At 40.9% G+C, this 23,502-nt stretch overlaps 1 protein-coding gene across 2 annotated transcripts in view; it reads left to right on the top strand.

Annotated features, from left to right (window-relative positions):
• Window positions 1–16,353, top strand: part of ADD3 (adducin 3) — a 30,448-nt gene extending 14,095 nt beyond the window's left edge. The window contains exons 2-14 of one of the 2 annotated variants that reach the window (XM_054382649.1): window positions 2,352–2,490; window positions 3,994–4,145; window positions 4,269–4,349; window positions 5,406–5,555; window positions 6,508–6,651; window positions 6,740–6,838; window positions 8,001–8,183; window positions 8,991–9,248; window positions 10,305–10,421; window positions 11,845–11,934; window positions 13,153–13,276; window positions 14,575–14,670; window positions 15,363–16,353. In XM_054382649.1, the coding sequence (XP_054238624.1) occupies window positions 2,352–2,490; window positions 3,994–4,145; window positions 4,269–4,349; window positions 5,406–5,555; window positions 6,508–6,651; window positions 6,740–6,838; window positions 8,001–8,183; window positions 8,991–9,248; window positions 10,305–10,421; window positions 11,845–11,934; window positions 13,153–13,276; window positions 14,575–14,670; window positions 15,363–15,661 (1,932 nt within the window). In that variant the 3' untranslated portion in view covers window positions 15,662–16,353. The remainder of the gene's footprint in view (window positions 1–2,351; window positions 2,491–3,993; window positions 4,146–4,268; window positions 4,350–5,405; window positions 5,556–6,507; window positions 6,652–6,739; window positions 6,839–8,000; window positions 8,184–8,990; window positions 9,249–10,304; window positions 10,422–11,844; window positions 11,935–13,152; window positions 13,277–14,574; window positions 14,671–15,362) is intronic. The other variant, XM_054382651.1, reaches the window with a different exon arrangement.
• The last annotated feature ends 7,149 nt before the right edge of the window (window positions 16,354–23,502 follow it).

Raw genomic sequence — 23,502 nt, 5'->3', positions numbered from 1 at the left:
TTTCACTGAGGGTTGTGCTTTGAGTATGCAAGAAGCTGCTCACTGTCCAACAGGGCTCTGGACCTCAGCATGAATGTACCAAATTGGTGGAAGCATCTAACCTCAGCCTCCTCCCTGCTGCTCTGTGGAAATGATGACAGGGCCCTACTGCACCTTAAAGGTGTGTTTTGGAGATTAGTAAGTTCGTGCTTATTGAGCACTTGGTTTTAGAGTAATTATCTGCCCAGGGAAAGTCTTGTCAGATAAATAATCCTTGTCATGCCACGGAGTACCAGTAGCATGCAACAACAACAACAAAAAGGCCTAAGCTTAGCCATGAGAACAAGAAAAAATACTGATTTTTTTTCTCTACTGAGAACTAGCCACTGTGTGCCAAATGAGGCACAGGGACAAAATGACTGTGGTATGCTTAAAGGTTATTATCTGTGTGCAGGAGGGTCATCTTCTGCATCTCTGACTTTCAGCAGTCTGGGCTTGCAGCCATATTCAGGTTCCAGGCTGGGGACACTGCTCATTGCCATTGGAACACGTGGAGTCCTGATGATGGCCATCCTGAGAGCTGAATCTGCTTGAAAAGTATGGGTTTCACATTCATCTGCTGAGAGATGAGGGCTGAAAGTCAGGGTGGTTTTTCTAACCACTTGCTGTTTTCTAGAAACCCTTGTTTGCCTTTCTGGCAATTGTGTGCCCATAAACACATCTCATCAGTTTCCCTTCTGACTGCTCAATGCTGATGCACCTCCCATATCTTTACTTGTTTTCCCCCATTCCCAGCAAGGTTCCTTTCCTCATCAATTCCATGTTTCTTCTCTCCTTTCCCCCATGTGCATCTTTCCCCTTCTGCATAGATCTTACCTACAGCAGGCATCAAAGAGAAAAATCTGTGTATCTTCAGGCTAGCAAGAGGTTGTTCAGCTGTTTGGAGGATGCAGGATGCATAGTCTGGTCTACACTGAGAGATCCATGTAACAGGTTGCTGCATAGTCAGGCCATGTGAATTTTTAGAGACTTTTGGAAATCTGCCAAGTGTAAGGTGCACACAATCCTGACAAAATTCCTCTAAGGAAGATCCTGAGTGTCTGAAAACTTGGAAATTCAAATGTTCTTACAGATGCTGAGCTGTCCAGCTGAGAGGCCATAACAAGCGGAGTCTTGAGAATGTTTTTCTGGGAGTCTAGTAGCACTCTCTTGTAGTCAAAACTCATTAACAAACAGGCTATGTCATGAGAGTGATGGATTTGACCTCATAAATGGAGTGTTTTGGAAGGCTGGATTAAAATTCAGTGAAGAAATTCCTTTTGCCATGCAGAACTATTTTCTTTTTTTAATTGAGAACAAGTCCTCTGCTAAGGAAGGCAAAGTGAAAGGAGCAATTACACAGAGGGAGTAGCCTGGAGTTATAATAGGAGCCAGCTGCGTGGTAAAGACACCAAATGTCTTTCTGGAATTAACCAGCAAGAACATTCACAATATAGCTCAGCTCATGGTGTGTGCAGCTTTGTGTACTGCTGGTTCAGGCAAAAGCTGGAAAATGCTGCCAAGAACTAATGAGAGGGTTAGAAAATATAACCTGTAAGGAAAGGAGTGGAATTTACTTAATCTAGAAAAGTGAGTACTGAAGCAGTTCTAGGACAGGCATTTGTTGTGGATAGCAGTTCATCCAGGAGCAGGCTTTGCCCACACTGCCTACTATATTAAATTTGATGCTGTGAAAACCTTTTCATTATATCTTCTGCAAGCGTTTATCTCCTGGGGTTATGGACACTTTATACAGGAGAAGGGGATGGGTTTTTCATTCTTCTGGGAGAAGGAAAGAAATGGAAAGGAGAAGATATCCCAGCATTCCTTCTAGTTTTTGCCTGTCAGTGATACTTCTTGAGCATGGATGAGCTCCAGTTTTCCAGTTGTTTATAACTTTATCACATTAGGATGGATTTCCAGGGGGGATTACAGAGTTTAAAAGTATTCAGCACTAAAAACAACATATCCTGATCAAATTTCAGGTGCCTCTTCCAAAATATGGAGGACTCTTTAATTGTTGCTAAAAAGTGTGTGTGGGGGGGGAGGGTCTGTTATCATTCACAAAAATACATTTTACATTTTCTTGTTCTGGGAAATAGTTAACCTGCTGTGACCAAACTCCTTCCTCCCACCTCCCAAATTGCCCGTACTTAGCATATATAATTTAGGTCAAAAGGTTACAGTTTGGCAAAGTTATAAGCAACTAAAAACAAGGTCCGAGGGGAAGTTTCACGTAACATTAATAACAGGCAAAGCTACCAGCCCCACCTATAATAATCTTATTTCTGTCAAAGCCAGGTTTCCTTGATGATTTTCAAATGTTTCTACAGGCCTTTAGAGAAGATCTGGAATGCCTTATTCAAGAACAGATGAAGAAGGGAAATAACCCCACTGGACTGCTTGCATTACAGCAGATTGCTGACTACATTACAGCAAGCTCTTTTTCAGGTTTTTCCTCATCTTCACTCAGTAAGTGAATTCAAATTGCACTTTTTATCTATCTTTTTTCTTTTTTTCTTTTTTTCTTTTTTTTAATTATTTTATTACCACCAGGGCTTACCAATGCTGGGATCTCCTTTTTCAGGAGTTCTGTCACAGTTTGCTCTCAGAGCTTGTTTCAGCTGCAAGGTAGTACAGACCTTAACTTTCCTTTTTAGGCTTTTTTTTTCTTTCAGAGTTTTTAATTTGTTTAATATCCAAAATGTTTGGAGTCCCTTATGCTCAGTTATTCTAGAATTCACTAACAAAAGTTTTACTGAGATGGGGAACAGAATGCTGTACCCTGTTACTGTTAGCCTAGCATGAGCATAAACTGAGATGTGAAATACATAAACCTTTAAATTGTTTCTTTTTCTACTGTTGCAATTAAAAACAAAAAAAAAATAGAGGGAGTAGAATAGCCTGGCAAACTGAATCATTACTCAAACAGCTCCCACATTTAAAAACAATTTGTAGTGTGCACTCTAGTTATGAAGATGTCACTAGAATCTTTCAGTTAACACCCAAGTTCTTCTTTCCAACTCAGGAAGCACTGAAACGTTAAAGTCGATTTCAGTTCAGTGGGTGGACATCATATGAGAGCTTACAAGCCTGAAGTATACTGGCAGCTGACAGCATCTTTTGAGAACTGGTCCCAAAATAGTGTTTCAGATTTCATTTTAACAAAACAAGTGAAAGAAAACAACAGAAAGCCACCAAAAGTCTTATCTCCACATCTCTGGTTAGTGAGGCTGTGGGTCTGGCTGTTGTCTGATGCATTTGTCCAGGGGTCAGGACAGGGTGACTAATATCAAAGTCTTTTTGTTGAAAACCAGAATGACTTCTGGTCATAACTCTCCCTGTAAGCAAGAGCTGTAGCTCTCAAAAGGGACATCATGTATTTGTGAAGAGGAGAAGAATATGTTTATCTAGACACAAGTCAGAGATAAATCAGTCTTTGTGACTTTTGTGTGAAGACATGATCCCTTCTGTTTAAGGGTTTGAGAACTCTTACTCTAATCTCAGTTTCTCCATTAGGACTAAATCAAAGTGCTAAGACTGAGATATCTCTTTAAATTATTTATACTGGTGTCAGAAGTTCAGCATGAATGTGTTCTCCTGTACTTTTCAAAGTAACATGTAAAAATACTTCATTAGTGGCAAACACCTTAAAGCACAGTCCCAGTCCTTTATAGGCTCTTGCATCAGGAGAGAGATCCAAATCCAAAGGGTACTTCAAAGGAAACCTTTATTTCACCTCTCTTGTGTTTGAAAAAGAGATGAAGACTTAATTTGGGGATATGATTCCTATTGTCTTAAAGTAACAGAAGTTTTCCATAAAGACCTTAGAAATCCCAGCAGTGCAATTCCAGTCTAACAATAGCTGCTACTGCTGTGCTAACAGTTTAAACATGCTGCTTCTGGAAGATCATGGCAGAGCTAGAAATGATTTAATTGTCTGACTGGCCCTCATCTTTTTAACCTGTTTTGCAGGCCATGGAATGATTACACCAATCAATGACCTACCTGGGATAGATACCTCCTCATTTGTTAAAGGAGAGAAACTTACTCGTTGCAAGCTAGCCAGTTTATATAGATTGGCTGACTTGTTTGGGTGGGCACATTTGCCAAATGCCTATATCACAGTAAGTATTTTAGACAGTCAGATATTTTATTTGGAGTCTTACCTATTCATTAAAAATAATTTTCCATCTGAATAATGTGAATTCAAAAATACATTGGTAATCCCTTTTCTTCCTCCTTTGCAGGTAAGAGTAAGCAAAGAACATGACCATATTTTAATCATTCCAAGAGGTCTGTCCTTCTCAGAAGCTTCAGCTTCTAATTTGGTATGTGATTCACCTGCTATATTAACTAGCAAGGCTCAGCCTGTTTTCTGAAGGACCTTACATGGCTGTTAAAAGGGATTTCTAAACTATATCATAGAATAATGCTGGAGGGTTTTTTTGGTGGTTTTGCTTTTTGGTGGGTTTTGCTTTTTTTTTTTTTTTTTTTTTCCCAATCTTTACCCACTAAATAAAGAGCTGATTAACTGTTTGGATACAACATCCTTTGTCCTCAGCATTTCTTTTGGAGTTTAGCTTTGCTTTCTGTTCCTTTGTCTTCAGCTTCAATGTGGAGCAGCAAAGTTTTGTTTTCTCCCTGATGAAGCTCATCAAATAGCCTCAGTGTAACAGCAACCTTTTATAACCTGACAATATGGTAATACATATGAAATGACTTTGTAGGAGGTGTGTTAGTAGACTCAGCTCTTCTCTTTACAAGTGGGGAAATGAAGTTGTGTAATTTTCCCCAGGCACAGCAAAGGAGCTGAGTGAAGTTACAGATTGGTGTTTAGGCAATGGTAGCTGCAAGTCACACATCTTTTGGTGCAGAACATGCCATATGTTCTTCATGTTAGTATCTATCTACAAAGAAACTACCTCCAGTTGAAAGGGGTAGCAGACTGAGACTGATAGCATTACACCAGCAAACACAGACTCAAAATACAAACATGAGAGCAAGACCTGATACGACCCTGCTGTTGTGTTTTGTTGAGTGTGGAATGATTATATTAATGCTTCCATTAAACTGAAAACTCCCTATGCATTTAATTCCCTTAATGGAAATTTCTGAGAGGCTGAATTTTCTTCAGAGAGGAAAATATGTTGTATCAGGTCTCATCTTTATTTCTTCCATGGCTGGACTTCCAACAGCTGTCAAGGGCTTGGACAGCAGGGTGGTTTATTGACACACAGATTCATGGCTACTCTCCTTTATTCGTGCTCTGAGCCCTAAATACGTGTGGGGAAATTGGGTACTAAGTGAGAAAGGGAGAGTAATTTGTAGATAATGGCAGTTGTTGCCAATTTTCTGAGTATTGTTCCTCTGTTTGACTTTTCCAGGTTAAAGTAAACATCCTAGGAGATGTAGTTGACCAGGGAAGCACAACTCTAAGTATTGACAATGCAGGATTCAGTCCACATGTGGCCATCTACTCCACACGCCCTGATGTCAAATGTGTAATACACATACATACCCCTGCCACAGCAGCTGTAAGTATTCCTTCTAGTGTAGAGAGTAAAAGAAAACAGGTTTGGTTTACCTCATGAATTTAAAGCACATTTCTGAATCTGAATCACTGATCTTTGAGGTCTCTTCCAGCCTTCTTGATTCTATGATTCTATTTTTGGTTTTAGCATCGATTCTACACTGGTAAAGGGAGGTGTGAGGTTATTAAATAAGCAGAGAAAGAGGGCTGGGCCACCACAGTGAAATGGACAGGAATAAACTGATGCTCAGATACAGTTATACTTGGATTGGGGAGGCTGTAAAGTGTATAGTTTACACAAGCTTCATTTATAGCATCTTAGTGCACATAGCATGCTGTATACATCCTAATTTGCATTATGCAACTCCATTTGTTGGTGGCTGAATTAGCAGTTATGTTCTGTTTGGATTTACCTCACTCTTAAAAAGTCACAGTTAACATAAGTTAAAAGATGTTATGTGTAACAAGGATAAAAATACAAGGAGACTTGAAAGAACTGTTTTGAGATAAATGTGTATTATTTTATGTCAATATATGTAAATGCATACATATGCATTCCTTGACTACAGACAAAAAAAAAAAAAAGCTATGGGTAAGTTCTTTTGTATTAGGGTTTTTTCGAGTTGTAAATGTGGGAAAGAAGAAAAAGCCATTAAGCAGGCTTATGCTGAGAATTAAACAGCAGTAAAAGCCACAAAAAATAACTTAGTTGGGATGATTGATCTTTTGCTATAATTATCTGTCCCAAGATTGGATAGCAACAGCTCTGTCACCCCATTCCAAATTAGATTAAGGCAGTAGGGAAGTATTGATTGTTTCTAAGTTTTCACTATGAAGAGTTCTGTTTTCTAGCAAAGAAACAAAGTACATCCTGCTGAGGCTTGCATGGCTGAGATGTGGGATTTAAGAGTTTAATTTTTTTCCCTAATTATTAGTACTTCATTTTCTTGAAACAGGTTTCCTCTATGAAGTGTGGCATCCTTCCCATATCACAAGAGGCTCTGATTCTGGGAGATGTTGCTTACTATGACTACCAAGGGTCTCTTGATGAACAGGAAGAGAGAATTCAGCTTCAGAAGGTTCTTGGACCCAGTTGCAAGGTATTCAACCTCATTCAAGTTCTTCATAAACGATTTTCATGTACTGTGCCAGTTTCTACCATTTAACATTAGTGTCTTCATTTACTAGGTATTAGTCTTGAGAAATCATGGTGTGGTAGCACTAGGAGAGACACTGGAAGAAGCATTCCACTATATTTTCAATGTGCAGCTGGCCTGTGAAACACAGGTAAGAGAGAATTTATCTGTATTTGATTTCAAACACTTCTGCTGCTGAGTTCTAGATTACATCCCAGATAGGAAGATCTCTAATTAACAAAATACTTGGGGTTGTGGAATCCTGCAATCATGTGCCAGGCCAAAGTGAGAGAAACTGGAATAGCCAGGGGAACATAGAAGGAACAGCACAAATACTGTATCACTCTTCCTTGAATGAGTATTGGTGTTGCTCCACTCCAAAGGGCACAGGTTGTGTTCCATGCTGTGGAGTGTGAGCTTCAAGGAGAGAATCTGTCAGATAATAGATTTGCTGGGACTTGCTGCATGGGGCAGTGTGACTTAAGATCTGTCAACAGCTCATTTATCAAAGCTGAATGTTGTGACAAAATTTAAAAAAAAAAAAAAAAAGCTTCTCCCTGTGATCACAAAGATTCGTAAAACTAAATAAACAGAAGGTCTTTGGAGCAATGGCAGAGGGTAGCACATTTAAAGATAATCTGAGTCCCAAAATCAGTTGTTTTGTTTTGTCTACCTAGTTATGTCATGGATAATACCTAGATTCCAGAGAGAGACCACTGAATGTCCCCACCTTCCATAACTTTTAAATCTGTCCTTAGATACTCCACTTTGCTCATACTTGTTCTCCAGTGAATCCTGTCCTCCTAGGTAGGCATTAGGAGGTGCAAATGGCAGTCTTTCAACCATGGGGTCACAGGATGTCAGGGGTTGGAAAGGACCCAAATAGATCGAGTCCAACACCCTTGCCAGAGCAGGACCACACAATCTAGCTCAGGTCACAGAGCAATCCTTTCCTTGCCTCTTTTACTCAGCCATTTATTTCAAGTTCAATCACTCATTCATCTTGAAAGGGATATAAAAAAAAAAACAATTTAGCCTCATGATGCAGAAAAACCTTTATGAGGTACTCTGAAAGCTAGGGTTTGAGTTTACTCCATTTACAGTGCAATTATTAGTAGGTATTATCATCCTTTTTCTTAAGAGTCACTATTTTAATACTTTTTTGCACGAGACTAGCCTGAGAAATAACTGCAGCATGTGTTCAGGTTTGTTTCTCCTGTGAATTCAGAAAAGTGAAGAGTGTGAAAGTTTTTGTTTTGTTTTGGTTTGGTTTTTTTTTCCCACAAATGAAATGCCCTTATTGATGTCTCTAGGTCCATGCATTAGCTGGAGCAGGTGGGGTAGACAATCTCCTAGTACTGGATCTGCAGAAGTTCAAGCCTTCCACACATGGTGTGGCAGCAACTGGAGGAGGTGGAGTTAATATGGCTTCGCAGCACAAGTGGAAAGTTGGGGAGCAAGAATTTGAAGCACTCATGAGGATGCTGGACAACCTGGTGAGAGCACATCAATGACATTGGCCACATAGTCTCCTTTGAGTTGTAGGAACAGCTTCTGCAAAGCTAATTATTATTTTTTTTTCTGGTCTCTGAGTTTGCAAATGAAGAATATTTTTTATTGTATATGAAATACCTTCTGTGAAATACCTTCTGCTTAGCTTAGGTTTTATTTTATCATTGTATCTGACAGTACTATTCTGTCTTGGTAAGAATCTATATTTTGAACTTAGATTTTGTCTATCCCATCTCAGAATCATGTTTGCACTTTATAGTAGCTTAATAGTAGAAATATGTTTTAATCACCATCTAGTAAATAGACATGGCAGATTGCCTCTATATTTTGTTATTAGCTGGAAAATTAGGAAATAAGGTGATCACTTGTTACGTGTTTGAAATGTCCATCTCACTGCACTGCATGCTGGAACAGCCTGCAATGCAAACAGAGTGAGGAATGAGGGAGTGTCATGAACTAGGATGTGCCATTGTGCAAGGCAGATAAATGTTCTCATGACCTACCTAGGTCATAACCTGAGCAGGAGGCCATTTGGTGGTCATGCATCCACAAAGGTGGGAGGAAGGTGAAGTATAAGTGGGATCCTGTCCAATGGCTACTGCACAGTCTCTTGAATGTTATTAGTATGGAGGAATGATAGACAGCACCATGAGCCTGTTCTCTGAACAGCTCAGTGAACCTGTTTAATGCATACAGGGCAGCACAAAACTTCCATGACTTCTTTTGGGTACTATTTCCTGTTTTATTTTAATTTTTTAACATATTTTGGGTCTCTTTTATCTTCTTTATAGGGATACAGGACTGGCTATGCCTATAGGCAACCATTAGTCAGGGAAAAACCCAGACACAAGAGTGATGTTGAGATCCCAGCCACTGTGACTGCTTTTTCCTTTGAAGATGACACAATCCCGCTTTCCCCCCTGAAATTCCTGGCTCAGAGGCAACAGAGGGAAAAGACAAGATGGCTGAACTCTCCAAACACATACTTGAAAGTTAATGTGCCTGAGGAGTCCTGGAACGGGGAAACCAGTCCCAGGACTAAGATCACGGTAGGTAGATGGTTTAGACAGTGGCATAGTTTTTGCACTACTTGAAAGTAAATTACAGATAGTTTATATGAGGAAATCTTTAACAAGATTAGCAAGCAAGTTTATCAAGCAAGTAAAAATAGGCTTTGGGGAGACTAAATGACATTAATACTAAGAGGCCCCTCTGTTAGGGAAAGAGGGGTTTTATTGGAAAAGTAACAGTTTATGATAAAATTTAACAATCATTTCCCTTTTGTTGCTAGCTGCTCTAATTCCTGAAGTAGAAAACAGGTTTTCTGCCACTTCTTTTTGAGCTGTTAATTATCCACCAAACATTGTAACGTTTTTAAATAGCTCATGGTTTGTTCCCTATACATGGGAGACACGTGCTTTGATTCATCTCTAACTGCCCCTTTCATGTTTGTGAGCCTCCTGAAAACAGACTTGGAGTCTGTTCATGTTACTGCTTTTAATGATTAAGATTTTTTTTTTTCCTCTTTTGCGGCTCACCAAGGTGCCTTCACTGTGTTTCCAGCCTGGAGAGAGGTGGCTCTAGTGGGGTTAGGAAGCCATGGTATTTGCTCTCAGGCTACTCCCAGTTGCATAGTACAACAGTAAAAAAGCGTTACCTCCACCTGCTGGCAGCCTTTGGGAGAAACATCCTCAGCGGCCGACTCAAAACCCTGCTTACAGAGGTGAAAAAGCTGCAAAGTGTGTGATTAGCAGAGGCAGAAGCTGACTGCATTTAAAAGGTTCTGGAGCTGGTGGATCTATATGCCAGATCCTTTCTAAATATGCCTGCATTAGTACACAGCTAGCACTGCCTTTCGCAGGAATGTATTCCAGTATTTCCCAACAGTAATGCTGATGATGCATGCTCAAAGCAACTGAAATCCTTTAGGGCAAACACACAGACCTGTAAAGAATTGGGATTATTTTGTGGGTGTCATGTGGAATTGAGAATAAAGTCAGAACGTTTTTTCCTTATATCTCTTCTTTAACAGTGAGACAATACTGAGAATTGTTTCTCTCCATCATGATGAGTTTTTTAGCTGCCTTTTCTTCTTCTTCTTTAAGTGGATGAAAGCTGATGACTCCTCCATCAGTGGAGGAACACCAATCAAAATTGAAGATCCAAACCAATTTGTTCCTCTAAACACAAACCCAAGTGAAGTGTTGGAAAAGAGAAATAAGGTAAAAAAGTGTAATGGAATGAAAGCAGTAACATTTCCAAATAAAATTATATGTTGAAGTAATTACTTAACACAGCAGTGAAGTAACATTTTCAAATGCTCTGGTTTTGCATTATACATGAAGTCTGTAGATACATGTGCAACAGTAGATTCAGACTGATGTTAGGAAGAAGTTCTTCACCATGAGGGTGGGGAGACACTGGAACAGGTTGCCCAGGGAGGTGGTAGAAGCCTCATCCCTGGAAATTTTTAAGGCCAGATTGGATGTGGCTCTGAGCAACCTGATCTAGTATGAGGTGTCCCTACCCATAGTAGGGGGATTTGAACTAGATGATCCTTGAGGTCCCTTCCAACCCTAACAATTCTATGATTCATATATATGTAAAATTTGAATGCAGTAGTTTGAAGGGCAAATGTTAACTCTGGAAATGATAGATTGTAAATGGTAGTCCCTGCTATTTAGCATTACATATTTTAGTGGGTGATTAGTCAATGTCAACATGAACTAAATTGCTGTGCATCGTCCATAGCATGATTCAACCTCAGACTGTAATCTCACCCTGTTCTGTATTAATTTTCCTAGCATTTACTAGGCTGAGGTTTCTGTGGTCCAGTCTTGCTTCCCAGTGGCTGTCAAAAATAGAAAATGACAGTTATTGTTGGACCTCTCTGTAAACACAAGTATCTCACTGCTTTTCCCTTCCAGCACATAAGACACTGACTGTCAGACTGACCAAATACTCCACCCTAGGCAGAGCAATATTAGCAGATATTCAGGATACTTTCCATTTGATTGCATATTTTGCTGTTTCTTGGAAAGCATCATATTGGTATCCGTGGGGACTCAACTGGAGTCAGAAGGAGCAACTCCCTTCCTTAGAACTGGAAAGGAACCTTCTAATCATCTAGAGATTACCAATACAAGTCCCAGACAATGATTTTGAAATTCATACATGTCACATCTCATTAGATAGTTTATTCCTATCTTTTTCTTCTGTACATTTTTTTTTCAGCTTTATTTGTGTTTATATCTGATCTGTCAGTCTCTTAAGCATTGACAATGTGAAGCTGGGGCTATTGGCTTGGGGGAAAACAGTGAGGTATTCACAGGAGGAAAAACTTCAGAAACTTTTGTGCTCACAGAGGTCTAATACCTTAACATGGAGTGCTTATTTTGGGGGAAGGAGAGGACAGGTTGAGAGACATACTATTCCTTGGAGCTTATTTCTCAATACTGAGTTACATAAAGCACAGAAGCTGGGACAGCTATTTGGGAGAACTCAAAGTGCTAAGCAGCATATGCAGTGCATTTAGAAGGAGAGATCTTAACTTTTAGGTGCAGCAGCTTGATTTTCCAGCCATTCACTGCTGATGGACACAGAAAGAGAAGTATCTGTTTCTAACCCAATTTCTTTTCTCTATAGATAAGGGAGCAAAACCGATATGACCTAAAGACTGCAGGACCACAGTCTCAGCTGCTGGCTGGAATCGTGGTGGATAAAAAGCCAAGTCCAGTGAGTAGGACATAATTAATTGATTTACATATATTTAGATGATTTGGCTGCCTGTCTTGGCACTTTGGGCTGTTTTCTTTCTAAATGCTTTTGTTAGAACTGATTATTTTAGTGCCAGGTTTTGGATGTATAGTACAAACTGTTCATGTCTCATTTCAGAGGTTTAAAGTGTTAGTTTTAAATGGAGCTTTGCGTGCTAGGTCTGCCTGCCATTAATATTAATGAAGCAGGACCCCTGTCTAAGATCATTTAAGCTAGCAAGTGATGAACTTTGCAGTGCATAGTGCTAAAAATAGTCCTTTCATCAGTCAATGGAAACCACTGCTAAAGGAAACTCGGAAATAACTGAGTTTAAAAGGAAGGATGGGACCTGGTAGAAAGCGGCTTACGTTGGGAACAGACTTGTTATTGCAAGGGAGAGTTCCCAGTTTCTTGTCCACCCCATCTTATCTTGAGTAATAAATCCTTACTTCCAAACAGTACAGACATCACTAGGAATGTATTTAACAAACTGTGCTGAACTGTAATTGGAAATTTATAGTTTCAAGAGTTTCCTTCCCATCATCTGTGGGCTAATGCATCTGTTTCCTCATTTTGGTTTCTAACATTCTTTTGACATGACTCTGAGTTTGCTTATTTATTTTTTTGGGGGGGAAGGTATTTTCCAAATGAGTTTTCTTGCAATATGAAAAGAATTTGAATTTTGTCATCTCAGAAGAGTTTTTTCCAATTGGATTCTTAAACTGGAGCGTGAGCACAGCTGCTTTCCTACACACACACACACTCTCACACACAAAAAATAAATAAATAAGTAATCCTAGAACTTGAGGCATTTGCAGAAAATGTTTGAAGCCTTCTTGTTGAATCCCTGTTGAAAGAACTCTGAAGACTATGTTAGTCCCTGAAGTGTAAGTTTTGGAGGCAGCTCTTTACTCCTTTAGCTGTTCCATTTGATACCAAAAGAACCTCACATAATGATTGTGCAGCTGCAAAAGGATGGTGATTTACAGCTCAGTGGTCAGTGTTCATTACTATTTGAATGCTTATTAAATGGGAACATTTTAGCCTGGATGCACGTGTGAGGCTTTTTTTTCTGTATTCTCTGCCAGCCTGGTATCACCAAACGTTGAGCTAAAAGGAGAGATTTGCCATGTACATCTTGCTTACTTCTCTTTTTTTCCTTTTTTAATTTAAATGTTGTGTGTTTCTCTTTTCCAGCCAATGCAATTTGAAGATGATGAGCATGCACCACCAGCACCACCAAATCCATTCAGCCATCTCACAGAAAAGGAACTGGAAGAGTACAAGAAAACAATTGAGCGCAAGCAGCAAGGGTTAGAAGGTCAGTGCTGCATTTTTAGATGTTGGGGTTTGCATTTTAATAACGAGCTCGTTTCTAGTGTGAAAATACCTGCTGTAACAAATGTATGCATGTTAGCTATCGGCATATTTATTTTTGGCCACTTCTTTGCTTTAGAACTGATCATTCCTCTGGATGGTAGAGACTTTTGTGAAATGTTCTCTTTTTCTGCTCTGGTTAATGTTAGAATTAAAGCAGTGAAAGGTCTGGGCAGACATGGGGTTTCAAACCCACACTTTAACATAATGACCTTTATTGATTCATTTATTTTTCCCTTTTTAATTCCTTCTTCTGTCAGAATCATGGAATAATGCAGGTTGAAAGAGTCTGTGAAGGTCATCTTAGTCTAACCTCCTCCTCAAAGTTGAATTCAAAGTTAGATCAAGTTGCTCAGGTCTGTCTAGCTGAGCCTTGAATACCTGTAAGGATAACAATTCCACAACCAGTCTGGTAACCTTCCACCTCATTGTGGAAGCTTGCTAGGTAATCTGGGTGATGGACTCTGAAAAGTGATCTTTGCTGCTTGGATTCTGAAACACATGGCAAAGGAGAAAAAAAGCTCTGTGATCTCTGGATTCTTTTCGTGCCAGTTCTGATATCAGAATTCACAGGAACAGGCTCCTAGACTCATTGGAAAGTGAAATGTGCCACAATACTTTGCATTTGGTAAAGCTATGCCGATTAGGTCTCCATTTTTTGACTCTTGAATTGCAGTGGGCTTGAGGACACATTTGTAACAACTTCTTTCCAGAAGTTTCTGGAACTGTTTGGTTTTGGCTTCTTTTAGTCTTCCTTTATTTTCCCAATGTGAAAGACTCACCTGCTTTCACTTTTTATGCCTTCTTCCAGTACTTTTGTTCCATAGGGAATTACTAATTCAGGATTGATTTTTATTTTATCACTTACTATGCACTTGTCTTCACTAATACTGTGCAACAAACCAACTTTGCTATATATATCACATTCTGGGCATAGTGTAATAGCTTACCTTAACAGCAAACTGTGTGACTTGGTGGCTAGGTGAGGCATGCTACCTGGAATCCAGTCCTGCCACCCTTTTTAATGCTTTCTATTAAGAAACTAATATACAATGCTTGTCAGCAGGTAAAATGTGTAAATACATAGTCCCAGAGAGTTGAAATTGTGTATTGTAACTTCCTGAGGTTGTCAGCATGAGCAACACAATGCTAGCAGAGCTGCAAGTCTTGTAGCACTAGCACTGACACTCTTACTTGACTTTTTACTTTTGCATGGCTACTAACTGCAATCTTGTCCTGCAGATGCTGAACAGGAATTGTTCTCAGATGACGGTTCATCTGTGTCACAAATTCAGTCACAAACTCAATCCCCGCAAAATGTCCCATCAAAGTTAGAAGGTATTCCATGACTTTCTGTACAATGCCAATGGCTCTGATAGCCTGAGTCAGCCACTCTTCTGCTGCAGCCTTTGTACTCACTGGTTGAGCCAAAAAGAGCCTTCTTTTACCAAGTCTGGGTGGGACTCTGGAAAACTCTTTTCCCCAATCTTTTCCTAATGTGTAATTCTCACAAGCAGAAAATAACTCAGGGTATATCGAAATTTAGATATCGATGACGTGGAGGAAAGAGCTGTTACGTTTTTATTTTATTGGAAGTGTTAAGATTAGATTTATTTGTTGTCTGAGGCTTCTCCAGCAAAGTCTAAGGCAGCATTTGGAGTGGGTAGTGCTCTAAATACTTCCGTGTGAAATGACTGCATGTTCATAAATCAGTCTCTTGCAGTAAGGTGTAATTCTGAGCATGCTTGAGACTGTATGTATGTGCTGTGCAGGCTGTGTCTGTACCTGTTGTATACAGCTTGAGCTGCCTGGCAGAGCTAAGGTTAACTTTTTTTCAGCCCATTTTGCTTCAATGACATTTTCACATCATTTGTTTATAACGAGCAAAGTGTGCACAAATGAAGGGGGAAAAAGCTGCACCTAAGGACTTGATTCATTGGATCCCTTTGCAGACTGGCAGACTTCATTTCATTACTGGCTTTTGGCACGGTGGCGTGCATAAATAATTTCATATTTCCCTGTTCTTTCAGAAAATCATGAAGATCTCTATACCCAGAATGCTAACTTAATGTCTGTGGAGCTGCCAGTTGTGGTGGTGAACGGCAAGGAAGATGCCCATGATGTGGAAGAGGATCTCACCAAGAGAGTCAGTCAGTTAACCACTAGTACTGTGGAGAGCGTAGAGATTACAATTAAAAGCTCTGAAAAGATAGAAGAGGCCCTGTCCCCTGAAGGGTCACCTTCCAAATCCCCATCAAAGAAGAAGAAGAAATTCCGCACCCCATCCTTCCTGAAAAAGAGTAAAAAGAAGGAGAAAGTAGAAGCATGAGTGCAGTTCTGGTGTGAGGAGACATTGCACATTTTAAACCTTTCAGTTGACCATTAACAGCTTAGTGTTAGGGGTGTGTAGTAAACGGACTTTTAACCTAAAGGAAAAGGAACTGGAAGAGGTTTTGCTTTGAAAAAAAAAAAAAGAATTCAAAACCCAACCAAACATTTAAAAAACCAAACAAACAAAAATAAGGTAAAATAAAATTTTCATGTTAATTGAAAATTAATTCATCTCTCACCTAAAAGTGTCCAAAATTGCTATGAGGGTTGGAAACATTCGTTAGTTTCACGTCGAAGCACACTGGAAGGTGCTCAGTTGCCATCATAGCAAGATCAAATCCCATCCCAGTATGCAGCAGCAAGTTCTGCTTGGGAGTATTTTGCAGACCTTAAAATTCTCAGTACAGTTAAAAGTCTTTATTAAAGTTACAGCTGAGTAACTTTTTTAAACTACTGTCTCATTTGGTAACCAGATCATAACATTTTTTTATCTTGAGTTTTTTTGACCATCTCTTTTCTGTTTCTGCACCGCTGTTGGAGTGGGTGCATATTAACAGCACACCTTTAAATCTCTTTTTTTTAAGGTTAGATCATAGAGAATATGATACACTGGCACATAATATTAGGGGGGGGGGAACTGTAAGAGAAAGTTTATTTGGAATTATACAAAATGTCTAAAGAATTCCATTCTTCGATGACTTTTTTGCCAAATATTTCATTTTAGTGAAATATAATTTTTGAAGACTTCTTTTTTATTCTATCAGTTTTGGGGGGGGGGGGTGGGTGGGGAAACCCTTATTTTTCAAGAAAGGGGGATTTTATACACTTAACATTGATAATTTAGTTTAACTGGCAAAACAAAAAGAAAGATTTTATATGTTCAAATGTTTGTATACCGCTCAGTATAAAGGTATTATAAGCATGTGAATCAAGCATTTAACAGTAGAGTGTATTTAAGAATGCTTGGTTTCGAGTATACTTAAATATAATTCAGGAATCCAGGGGCTTAGAAATCAAAGGATAAAAGCATATAAAATTGAACTGGATTTGTATTTTAAAAAGTACATGTGGGTTGCTTTTGTGGTGTTTGTTTGTTTGGCTGTTTTTCTTTCCTCTCGTGGTATCGCTAATGAATGAAGAAAAATAATCTCTTAACATAACCAAATGAAGGAAACACAAACTGGTAAAAGGGAAAGTGAAATAGAAAGAAAATAGGAAGAGACAAAGAAAGTAAAAAGCTGGGTGATTATTATTTTTTTTTCCAAGTATACGATAGCAGATTGTGGAATATTTTTTATTAAATCAGCAAAGTGACATTTCCATAGCAGAGGTTTTAAACCGTTTGTTCGGATTCATGCAGAGCGCAACGCGTTGGGGTGGGTTGGGTTGGGCTGGGTTTGCTTTTTCTCCTTGGCTTTCTTTTGAGTTCTGAAAGGGTCTCGTGAATCTGTGTTGTCCTTTGGATGAACCCAGAGCAAATCAGAGCCTAGTGCCACGGGTAAAGGCTGTACTGCCACTTACTCATTTTTACTGATATTGTCATTTTAGTACTTTTACTGTATTGTAAATACAAACTAAACCTAGAGGCTAACATAGAGTTTTTTTTTTTCCTTCTTCGCTGTGTCGAATAGTCTGTAAATCATCCTCGCAGTAGGGAGTTCAGTTTTGGTTTTATTTTTATTTCTTAAAGATCCATGCGATTCCTAAATTGCCAGTTGAAATATTATGCAATATATAATTGTTAAATATGGCTGGAGAGTGGTTTGGCATGCAAAAAAATAAAACCCAATGTTGATTATAGCATGTTCAGGGGGCTGGTTAGCTTTGACCGTGTTCAGTGTGATAATGCGACGTTGGAATGGATCCTGGAAACAATTTCCTAGCTCTCACTAAATACTGGAATCAGCGTTTTTAATAATCATAGTGGAAACTTTCAGTTGCTTACTTTGCTGGGGTCTGTTTTGTTTTGTTTTGTTTTTTTAATGTTCTACATTATTTGTGTTGTATTACAACATATGTAGAAACAGTAACCTGTGAACTACGCTTTTCATAACTTTTTTTAAGAATATATCTAAAAATGAATGCAATGTGCATAAATATTTTTTAAAATGCAACCGTGAACTATTTGCACCTTTTTGCTAATGCCTCTATTTACTTGCTTTGGCGTAAAGAATGAGCCAGCCAACTCTTGTGTCCTGTGGAAAAATATATAAATGTTATCTGAAAATCGCTCATAGATGTAATGCTAATTAATGTTAAATCACAAATAAACAGTATTTTAAATAGATGGATTGGTGTATAGCAGCTGCCTTTTGTCTAGATGGAGCTCTTGCATCTCGTGCTAGTTGAGAAGATGCTTTGATTATCACGAAAGCACAGAATGTTAGGGGTTGGAAAGGACCTGGAAAGCTTATCCAGTCCAACACCCCCTGCCAGAGCAGGATCACCTAGAGCAGATCACAAAGGAGCATACAGGTGGGTTTTGAGTATCTCCGGAGAGGGAGACTCCACAACCTCCCTGGGCAGCCTGTTCCAGTGTTCTGTCACCCTCACAGCAAAAAAACCTCTTCTTCCTGTTTCCATGGAACGTTCTATGCCTCAATTTTCACCCACTGCCCCTTGTCCTGTCATTGGGCATCACCAAGCACAGCCTGTCTGCATCCTCTTGGCACTCACCCTGCACATATTTAGAAGCATGAATGAAGTCACTCCTTAGTCTCCTCTTCTCCAAGCTAAAGAGCCCCAGCTCCCTCAGTCTCTCCTTGTAAGGAGGGTGTTCCATTCCCTTAATCATTTTCGTGGCTCTGTGCTGGACTCTTTCAAGCAGTACCCTGAGGTCCTTCCTGAGCTGAGGGACCCAGAACTGGACACAATATTCCAGATGCAGCCTCACCAGGGCAGAGTAGAGGGGGAGGAGAAACTCTCTCTACCTACTCATCACAGCCCTTCTAATACACTCCAGAATATCATTGACCTTCTTGGCCACAAGAGCACAACTGCTGGCTCATTGTCAACCTTCCATCCACTAGGACCCCCAGGTCCTCTTCCCTTTTCCTGCTCTCCAGCAGGTCAGGCCCCAACCTTTACTGATCCATGGGGCTGTTCTTTCCCAGGTGCAAGACTCTACACTTGCCCTTGCTGAATTTCATTGAATTTCTCCCTGCCCAGCTCTCCAGCCTAAGTCTCACTGAATGGCAGCACAACCCTCCAGTGTGTCAGCCACTCCACCCAGTTTGGTGTCATCAGCAAACCTGCTGACACTGCACTCTATGCCCTCATCCAGGTCGTTGATGAATCTATTGAATAGTACTGGTCCTAGTACTGACTCCTGAGGGACTCCACTAGGTTCTGCACATTGCTGCTTTATTCTCAAGGTGACTTCTGGTGCTTATTCTGAAAGCTTTGCAAGAAAATAGTCTGACTGGATTAGAGAATGGTTATTTTCCATGTCACAGTTCCTGGAGATGAAAGAGGGCAGGCCTGTGGTAAAATACATGGTGTTGTCAGGTAGTTGTTTTGAACCCCACTGAGTCTGTGCTGCAGGCTCTTCTCTTCTGGGCCATGATTCCCATCTTCTTGCTCTGCATCTCCTGCTCTCCAGCATGGATTTATGTATGATGCCCTGAGACTTGGGCCTCAAGTGGCTTAAGTGCTATGTAAGTACACAGTATGGAGATAGCTTGTGGAAATTACACCTCCCCCCCTACTATTAGTGAGAACAAAGCTCTTTTTTTGGAGGGAAGGCTTTTAGTGCAAAGTTATTCCAAGACATCTGTGTCATGCTCTGCCAGCATATGGTATACCTTGGAGTCTCTGAGGCTGCAGAAGTTGCAGTGTTATGTTTTTATAGCTGTATCAACTCTGTGAAGTGTCTTTAAGGGCTTCAACGAATGTTTATTTTCATTGTCTTCCCACAAATCAGCCTTTTGTTTCTGTTTACAAGAAAATCAAAATCCAGCCCTCTGAGTCTGGCGACAGTTCCATGAACTCAGTCCCCATGTGGGAGGATAATTTTGGTTTAGCCTTTTAAGTAAATCTTAACCAAGATTCAAGATTTGTCTCCAGGAACATCTACAGTCCACTTAGTGCTGCAGTAACATGAAAGCAGACACTACATCAACACAGAGGAGCTTACACTGTAAGGCTAAGTGCATCTCTAAGGTTTTTGTGTGTGTGTGTTGTTTTTTTCTTTGAGCTCTCTTTATTCTCAAGATTCTACAAACCACAACAGACCCTTCACTTTTACTTGGATCTTCCTTCTTCACAGTGTTACAATAAGGATTTGAGATTATTTCCATGCTTTGGTTTGTAGAAAGTAGGTAACAAGCATAACGTACATTAAGGCTTAAACCTTAGCAAGTAGGAGCCCTTGAAAAAAGCCTCTAGCTTCAAAAGGGATCATTGACATGACAGGGAATAATTACTGCTGTTAGGATGGTTAGCCCAAGAGAGCAGTGCAGAGAAGCAGCAGTGTGTGCTAGAAGGAGTTATACCCAAGAACCTTATCAAGAAAAACATAGAATTTGAGTCATGCAGATTTGTACCCCACTTCTGTTTATGTGTGGCCATACTAAAGTCTGCATTGTGATCTGGGTGATCACCTGCTGGCTTCTTTCTAGACTGTCACCTGTTCTGGAGATGAGTGTTGCACAGCAAAACAGATTTTGCTCGATTAGCAAGAACTTTAGGTCAGGTTTCAGATGCTATAGGAAGAAAGGATTGTGCTGTGGTGAAAGATGCAATAGACCATTTTGACAAAGATTTTCCTGCCTTGTCAGCTGAGTTATTGTGCTCTGCTGACCACATAGCATAAGCAGATGCTTCCTCTGGTTCTCAGTAGTTGAGGATTTCCATTTTTCCAGGTGTCCTGTTTGCAAAACTGAGTTGTCACTGTTTCTGCCTGTGGAAATGTCTTCACTATGATGTACAGCTAAGTAGCCAAGGACAGGAAGAAAGGGCTGTTGTGTGCCAGCATGTGGGTCTGATGGAAACTTCTTATGTGAGCACTGATGTTCCTCTTCTCCCTTCTTGCAGACTGGTAGGGAGATGCATCCCCTCGCCCACAGGGCTGGCATGGTTGGCACTTGCTCTTTCAGAGGAATCCAATTGGGGATTCAGTGTGTTAAATGAGGTGGAGGACTCATTGAAAAGCACTAATTAGGTGGTGCCTGGAGATGTGCACATAGGCAGCTGGAAAGCAGTCAGCCTGTCTGTGGGCATTGCCATGTGCACAGCTCAAATGGTGCAAGCAGACCAGTGGAGAAGGCCAGGAGGGCTTTCAATGGAGATGGACACTCCTGACATTTTAGCTTCACAGAGCCCTCATAAAATTCTATTTTTAGAGACTGGCAGATTAGCCAAACTTGCACAGACTCTTGGAGTCTTGGAGGAACAGCAGGAAGCTCATCCATAATACTAAGGTTGCTCAGCCCTTTGCCTCAATTTCTAATCTCGGTTGCAAAGCCAGCAGCAGCTTAGGCTTCTAAGAGGAAAACTTGCCAGAATGTCACGTAGAAACACTTATTTTCCTCCAGCCACCTTCTTTGGAAGCCAGGATGGACCAGTATTCCTCATGGAAAGTTTCAGTCAAGTTTGATCTAACATGTTAGCAAGCAAAAGCCTAATGATGAGAACTGGAGGGCAAATCTGGTCGCAGCTTGTGCCACCAGCTCTGTTCATGCATCCCAGCTGCCTCCTGCGTTAGCCCTGCAGATCTTGAATCCTTTAAACACACTACTGCCTCAATCAGCAGTGGTGGGAGCTAGACAGGGCAGCCATGCTGAATTAGGGGGCTGGAGAAAATATTTCCTCGGAGGTGTTCTCAAGGTCCCTTTCCAGCTGGTTGCAGCATTTTGTTTGTCTGCAGGGGGCAATGTAAATGCGAGAGTGCAAGCTCTGAAATCGTGGTTGAGCCCCGAAGTCAAACACAGCCTTTGAACGGTGAACATTCCAGCGGCCTTTAGATGGCATCAGACTTTCACGTTTGCTGCCTTCCTTTTCTGCAGTCAGAAAGCCATTAACAAAGAGCTCGCAAAGTATTTTGGTGGAGATTTTGCGGGCTTTATTCCAGTTCCAGCGCAGCGAGATGAAAGCAGACATCTGGCTGTCAGATTCACTCTCTATTGATTCGTTTCAAAATCCAGCAACGGAATGGGCTTTGGCCAGGATGCAAGACTCCTCTGCTCTCCTACCTGCCCCCCCCCCCCCCTCCTTTTTTTTCCCCCCCACTTCCAAACTTCCTCCACTGAGCAGAAGACTATCTTTATGTCACTTATTTTCTTTCTAACAAGTTTACCCAGAGGCCAGAGGGTCTCAGAATTTCTGGGTGGTTGGGGCTGAAGTGGCAGAAATTTCTGGTGCAGGGGGAAACAGAGCTGAGAAGTAGCAGAGCTTCAGATGTCTTGGGGTCAGGGCAGAGCCTTGCTGATCTCCCCCCGGGGGTGAGCTGTGAGTGTGTGAATGGAGAACCAGAAGTCAGAGCAGCTGTGTCTCCAGGAAAGGTCTACAGTGAAGGAAATAATTTAAAATATTAGAAAAACCTTCTGCTTTGGAAGTTCAACCACAGAGTTTGGACACTTGGACTAAATTTCCAGAAGCCTTTAGCAGAGAATGGCATGCTTTGCCACTGCCAACCCTTTTGTTACTCTTTTTCTCTTCAGCTGGTAAGTTCTGCCAAAGGCACAGTTTGGCTTCTCAGTCTGAACTGCACTTTGTTGGAGGCTGAAGGCAGGGTCTTGTGAAGCATCACTGTACACTTGCCCTCTTCTTACACTTTTCCTTGAGGGTCATCTTTTTGGCTTTGTTGTAAATGAGATATGGGGCAAGCTGAACTTCCAGTATGATTTGTTGCAGTTGTTTTTCTGTTGGTCAAACTTTGGAAGGGTAAGACTTAGCTGTTTGTATTGTTAATTGCTGGGCATGGAAAATAGTGGTTGGGAGGGAGCTGGGTGAGGGAGAGAGACGGATGGGGAGGGAGATAGTGGTCAAAGGGACAGAGACCCTGAGTTGTTTCCAAGAGAAAAAAAAAAGTCATGTTTGTCATTTTAAAAAGTGAAGGTGTTGTCAGTATGTTATTTACTTGGGATCTGCTTGTAAATAAACTGAGCACATAAAGGAAAAATGATGGCTGAAAGCATCTGGAGAACATGTTTAGCAGAACTTCCTTTTATGGTCTGTTTTGCTTGACTTTTCTAGTTTCTCCTTCCTATTCCTGGTCAACATTTGTACTGCATCAAACTTGGGGAGAGAAAGTCAAAGGCTCAAGCTCATATGAAACAGGCAAGAGGCATTTTCCCCTTCCAGGGTCTGATGCTCAGGTGTGACATTGACATTAGCACATCAGGCAGATCCTCAGCTTTAAATCAATCTGTGGGCTGAACAGGGAAACCACATCCTGGCAGTCCCAGGCTGCATTTCACACAGGGTCTGACCATGCAACAGGGTAAGTGCCTGGGGTCACTGCCACAGCCTGTGAAGACACATGACCCAGAGGGGTGCATGCTCCCCAGCAGCAGTGGGTGCAGGCATTGTGGAGCCCCTGTGTGCAGCTCTGCTCCTGTCTCCTGCTGAAGCTTTGGACAGCATAGGGGAGCATTGCTCTGGGGGCCAGGTGAGCAGAGACTGTACTCCTCTTGGCACTGCATCTGTTTGGCCATCCTAGAGGGTGGCTGAACCCCATGTGTGCCCAAAGGGGCCTCAGCAGCCGCCGCTGAGCTCTGTCTGAAGCCAACACTGCTCCTCACCCTGCACATCCCTTCACTGCCAGCTGCTCACAGCTATTGTTTTATTTTAAGGTTAGTTATATTAAGCCAAGTTTGGCAGCCAGCAAATGTGGGGCTG

Source organism: Indicator indicator, chromosome 7 (assembly GCF_027791375.1).
Source record: "Indicator indicator isolate 239-I01 chromosome 7, UM_Iind_1.1, whole genome shotgun sequence".
NCBI classification, from domain to species: Eukaryota; Metazoa; Chordata; class Aves; order Piciformes; family Indicatoridae; genus Indicator; species Indicator indicator.
The sequence above is the reverse complement of the archived record's forward strand: the minus strand, read 5'-3'. Positions and strand labels throughout refer to the sequence as shown.